At 35.3% G+C, this 5,273-nt stretch overlaps 1 protein-coding gene across 1 annotated transcript in view; it reads right to left on the bottom strand.

Annotated features, from left to right (window-relative positions):
• The window catches only part of LOC106463092 (protein cycle-like), a 58,535-nt gene extending 53,876 nt beyond the window's left edge, over positions 1–4,659 (bottom strand). Inside the window, exon 1 of the mRNA XM_013923063.2 lies at positions 4,604–4,659. Coding sequence (XP_013778517.1) covers positions 4,604–4,659 — 56 coding nt within the window. The remainder of the gene's footprint in view (positions 1–4,603) is intronic.
• Positions 4,660–5,273: the final 614 nt, after the last annotated feature.

Here is a 5,273-nt window from a genome sequence, read left to right as displayed (position 1 = left end):
ATAAGACCTTGTGTATCATATCTTGTGTAGGTAGATTAATGTAGTGTTAGTTATATCATCTTCCCTGTATAAGACCCATTACTGCTTGTATCTCTTTAGGTAGATTAATGTATTGGTAGTTATATCATCTTCCCTATATAAGATCTGTTACTGTGTGGATCTCTTTAAGTACATTAATGTATTGGTAGTTATATCATATTCCCTGTATAAGACCTGTTACTGTGTGGATCTCTTTAGGTAGATTAATGTAGTGTTACTTATATTATCTTCCCTATATAAGACCTGTTACTGTGTGGATCTCTTTAGATAGATTAATGTAGTGTTAGTTATATCACCTTCACTATATAAGACCTGCTACTGTGTTGATCTCTTTAGGTAGATTAATGTAGTGGTAGTTATATCGTCGTCCCTATATAAGACCTGTTACTATGTGGATCTCTTTAGGTAGATTAATGTAGTGGTAGTTATATCATCTTCCCTATATAAGACCTGTTACTGTGTGGATCTTTTTAAGTACATTAATGTATTGGTAGTTATATCATCTTCCCTGTATAAGACCCATTACTGTGTGGAACTCTTTAGGTAGATTAATGTAGTGTTAGTTATATCATCTTCCCTATATAAGACCTTGTGTATCATATCTTGTGTAGGACTACATTAATCTAATAGGGAAGATGATATAACTAACACACAGTAACAGGTCTTATCTATCTAAAGAGATCCATTAAAGTAGTGTTAGTTATATTATCTTCCCTATATAAGACCTGTTACTGTGTGGATCTCTTTAGAACCATTGAAGATCCAGATAGTAGCAGGGAAGGGTGGAGGATGGGAGCTATACTTATAATATTGGTTGGGCTAAGTATAGTAATACTTTAACATCGTGGTATTTATGTCCAAACATCATATTGGTGGGTTGGAATGTTAACTTCAAGGACAGTTTGCTGCCTCCCCCATTCATGTAAAGTATTCTATTATTGTCTGTGACAATAAGATATGTCTGTGAAATGACGACGTAAATCTGACCCAGATTCTGACAAGTCACAGTGCAAGGTGATGTTCTTGTGAAGAATGAAAATGTCCATTCTACAGTTTGCATATTGCGTTTACATAACCTCTAGAATCTCCGAAATGTATATCCGCAGTTGTTGTTTTATCCAATATCCCTGTATATTGCTAAATATTGTTTGTTTTTGAATTTCGCGCAAAGCTACACGAGGGCTATCTGCGATAGCCGTCCCTAATTTAGCAGTGTAAGACTAGAGGGAAGGTAGCTAGTCATCACCACCCACCGCCAACTCTTGGGCTACTCTTTTACCAACAAATAGTGGGATTGGCCGTCACATTATAACGCCCCACGGCTGAAAGGGCAAGCATGTTTGGTGGGACGAGGATTCGAACCCGCGACCCTCAGATTGCGAGTCGAGCGCCCTAACTACCTGGTCATGCCGGACCATAGAGGTCTATAAGTTTGTTTGTTTGTAGTTAAGCACAGAGCTACACAATGGCCACAACGGGTATCGAAACTCGTATTCTAGCGTTGTAAGTCCGCTGTGCCACTGGGGGGGGGGGGCTAGAGGTCTATAAATACTTATAGATGTTATACAGCAATTCTTTTTTTTTTATTGGGAGAAGTTATGTAATTGTTTTGAAGTTTTAACGTTACGATTTGTATTATTCTTATATTTTAAGTAATTTTTTTAATGTTATAAATTTTTAGAAAAAACAAAAATAATCTACTGGGATCTTTCTCATTTTGAGCGTTAACGTTTTTTTTTACATTTATATTTTATTTCTAAATTCACCACTTTCTTGGGGTTTCCTTTAATGCCCTTTTTCTAGATTCTATTTTATAAATTTTCTGAACGCTGAAGAATGGCTTTTAAATAATGAGTCACTACGTGGGACTTACAACACTAAAACCCGGGATTCGATTCCCTGTGGTGGACAGAGTACTAAAGATAGCTCATTGTGTAGCTTTGCGTTAAAATACAAAACAATAACATTTCAATTATGAAACGGTCTCAATTTTCGTAACCTTCAGGTTTAAGTATCTTAAAGAAACATCTGGAATGAAAATTTCACACAAGCGTACTTTCTGGTGTTAACCACGTGACATATTCTTTTCTGGTTTATATACGTATTTGTATTATACATGGTAAAGCTATCTTCTATCGTTCTTAATTTTTGAGCTAGGGAAGGCAGCTGGTTAGCAGTACCCCACCACCTACCATTCCACGCTAAGGGAAGGCAGCTGGTTAGCAGTACCCCACCACCTACCATTCCACGCTAAGGGAAGGCAGCTGGTTAGCAGTACTACCCCACCACCTACCATTCCACGCTAAGGGATTAACTAACATTCTTATAACGCTCTCATAGCTGAAATTTCTAGCCCGGCTCGCCAGCTTCGAAACCCCAAAGTTCTGCCACAGAGCCAATCAGGGTCACGTTTATACAAATAATAACCAATTTGAGAGATGGAAATTATGGTGTCAGAAAACAGTACATAATTATCATCAGAATAATGACGATCGTAGACGGTGGAAACGTTTCCAAGAAAAGCGCGAGGCCTGGAACACCTTTCTTAAAAAAAGCTTAGTACAGGATTTACCTTCTGCTCCAAAAGGTTACTTTTTATAACAATGGATAAATAAATTATTACGCCCTAATATCTTGATTTGAACTAATTAGAATTTTACGTTAATGAATACATAAATCAAATGGCATTTTACCTTTATTTTCTTTTGTTCCCCCTCCATCTCGTAGCTCAGCGATAAGTTCGAAGTTCGAACTCCTTTGGTGAGCACAGCGCAAATAACCAATTATGCATTTTTGCGCTTGAACAAAATAAACAAATAATTTTCTTTTTTTTCTGGCTCTTTCCGTAAAATAATAAATAGAACAAAGTAGCTTAAATTCAAGGCTTAGCATTTTCAGGCTGTGTGTGATGTATCACAACCACTTATGAAATTACTTGATAGCCAGACAATAACATTCCTGATAATGTACTATTGTTTTCTAACATACATTTTGGAAAATAACAGGTAAGTTTAGCCCAGCCACAAACGTTATAATATATAGCATCGACATCAAAACTAATGCTATATACATTTGAATGAGTATGGTATATAGTTAAATGGAAAACGTTATTATAAAAACACATAAACTAGAGAAAATTTTATTCAAGTGATCGAAATGAAATCTTGCAAAAACAATGACTATTTTATTTAATAAATATTTACTAGAAAAATTATATATATTAACCAAAAAAAGTATTATATTTTATAATAAAAATATCTGTTTTTCGAGAATAAACAATGGATGCACATATCATAAAGGAATTACAGAGGGAGTTCAGGTCCTGTGGTAACGATACAAGGGCGAGTGACTAAGCCTTACACTATACGGTAACGATACAAAGGTGAGTGAGTTACCCTTACAGACCACCTGTTTTACGTATTTTTCTTTGTAATGGTCCTGATTCTGAACTATTGGCCAATTTCCAATGCAAAAGAAATTTGCACTATTCATTTCGGTCTATGTTGCTCCCACTCTCTTTATATGACTTCCAAAGTCCATTAAATGTTTACGGATAGCGACTTCTGAAGCCTGAAGGCCCATTGAGTAATCCAAAAGTTCATAGGAAATATTCATGAATGGTATACCTGGAATTCTTCTTTTACTTGCATTTGGAGGAGGAACTAACACGATGACATGCATGTGTATGTGTACTGATGTTTCTTGTTCTTGATACAGCCTTACCATGATAGTATGCAGAGTTCATCTTTAAATATTTTCCCGACTCGCTAGACGTTTAACTTTATTATAGCTATAACCTGCAACCATCATAAATCTCTTGGAAGATCTTTCGCGAAATGCTCTATATCATTTTTGAAATGTTCTTTCACTGGCACAAGATGATAAACTTCTCGAACTTTTTCAAAAACGTAAGAAGACATATATATTTTGTCCAGCGTGGCAACGTTCTTTCATTTGTTATAGAACAAACACAGCTCATTGACCTTTCTGCAATGGTCTTCCATTTAGCTATTCACTTTTGGAGAAACACTTTTGTGTATTGTTTGTTAGATTAGAATACGTGTCAATTATATAATGTACATCTTCATAGGAAGATTCTTTTCCTTTGGCTGCAATTAGCAACTGTGTTCTTGAGTTACAACTATCTTCACTACCTCCGGTGTGCTACTGATTGTCGGTCGTAGAGTGACCTATTTTCACTCTGCTGGCAACACATCTTTCTTCTCCCCTTACCAATACCCGTCCAACACTACAGATAATCGTTTCTTCAAGATACTAAAATATCGGGCCTTGCATACTTTTGTAATCGTATAATAGCAAAGCATCGCAACGAAAAGTCTCGTGGTGTAACCCTTTAAGAAGGGATCAGTTTTGATTACTATCTGCATTTGAAAATCGCCATACTTCACATGAATTACAACATGAGAGCCAGGAGTTTTAAACTTTATAGTTATAGACCAGTAGAATAGCTATGAGCAAGGTGTCTGACATGTAAATGTGTTACCAAAGGTCGTGAACAACCCTCTGTGTATTATGTTCTAAACAGTTAAAAAGTGTTCCTTACTTTATATCCATGATCTTCCTCTTACGGAGAGTATCCATATTCGGGTCCAACCCCATGTCTATATCCATCATGGATGTTTTTTTCACTATACAATAAAGAAGAAACGATGAAAATCATTATTGTTTTGTCCAAAATTTTATACTTACAAAAAATAAGACATCTTCAGTATTAAAGGTATGTATGTACGATTAATAAAAGAGAGAGATACAACTTTAAAGAGTAAATTAAAATTATTATAATCTGAATGTTTAAAATACAAAGTGTTCGCAATAAATTAATTTAAGCCTAAATCAATTTTTCACACTGTGTCATGCTATGCTCTTTTAAACGCATATTTTCATCCAAATTTTGTTTTTGAGAATTACAGTGGAAAGATGTCGTTAAGTAGTCTAAGTGATCTTGTTAAAATACTAAACTCATTTGACATGCGAGAGTAAAAGTATAAATAATAAGTGTATTCAGGTAAGCATGACCTTTGCTCCAAGAACTAAAAACTTTGATATAAATTTATGCATCCTTTTATAACATCAAAATTAACGTTTGTTAAACTATTTGTGGACCAAATTACTTGCAGGTCTATGACTTTGTTGGTCCCTAATAACATACGATTCTCTCTCGCTTGTTTGTTTTGTTTGTGAATTTCGCGCAAAGCGACACGAGAGCTAACTGC

This window comes from Limulus polyphemus, unplaced genomic scaffold (assembly GCF_000517525.1).
Source record: "Limulus polyphemus unplaced genomic scaffold, Limulus_polyphemus-2.1.2 Scaffold1323, whole genome shotgun sequence".
NCBI lineage: Eukaryota > Metazoa > Arthropoda > Merostomata > Xiphosura > Limulidae > Limulus > Limulus polyphemus.
This window is presented reverse-complemented; position numbering and strand designations above follow the sequence as displayed.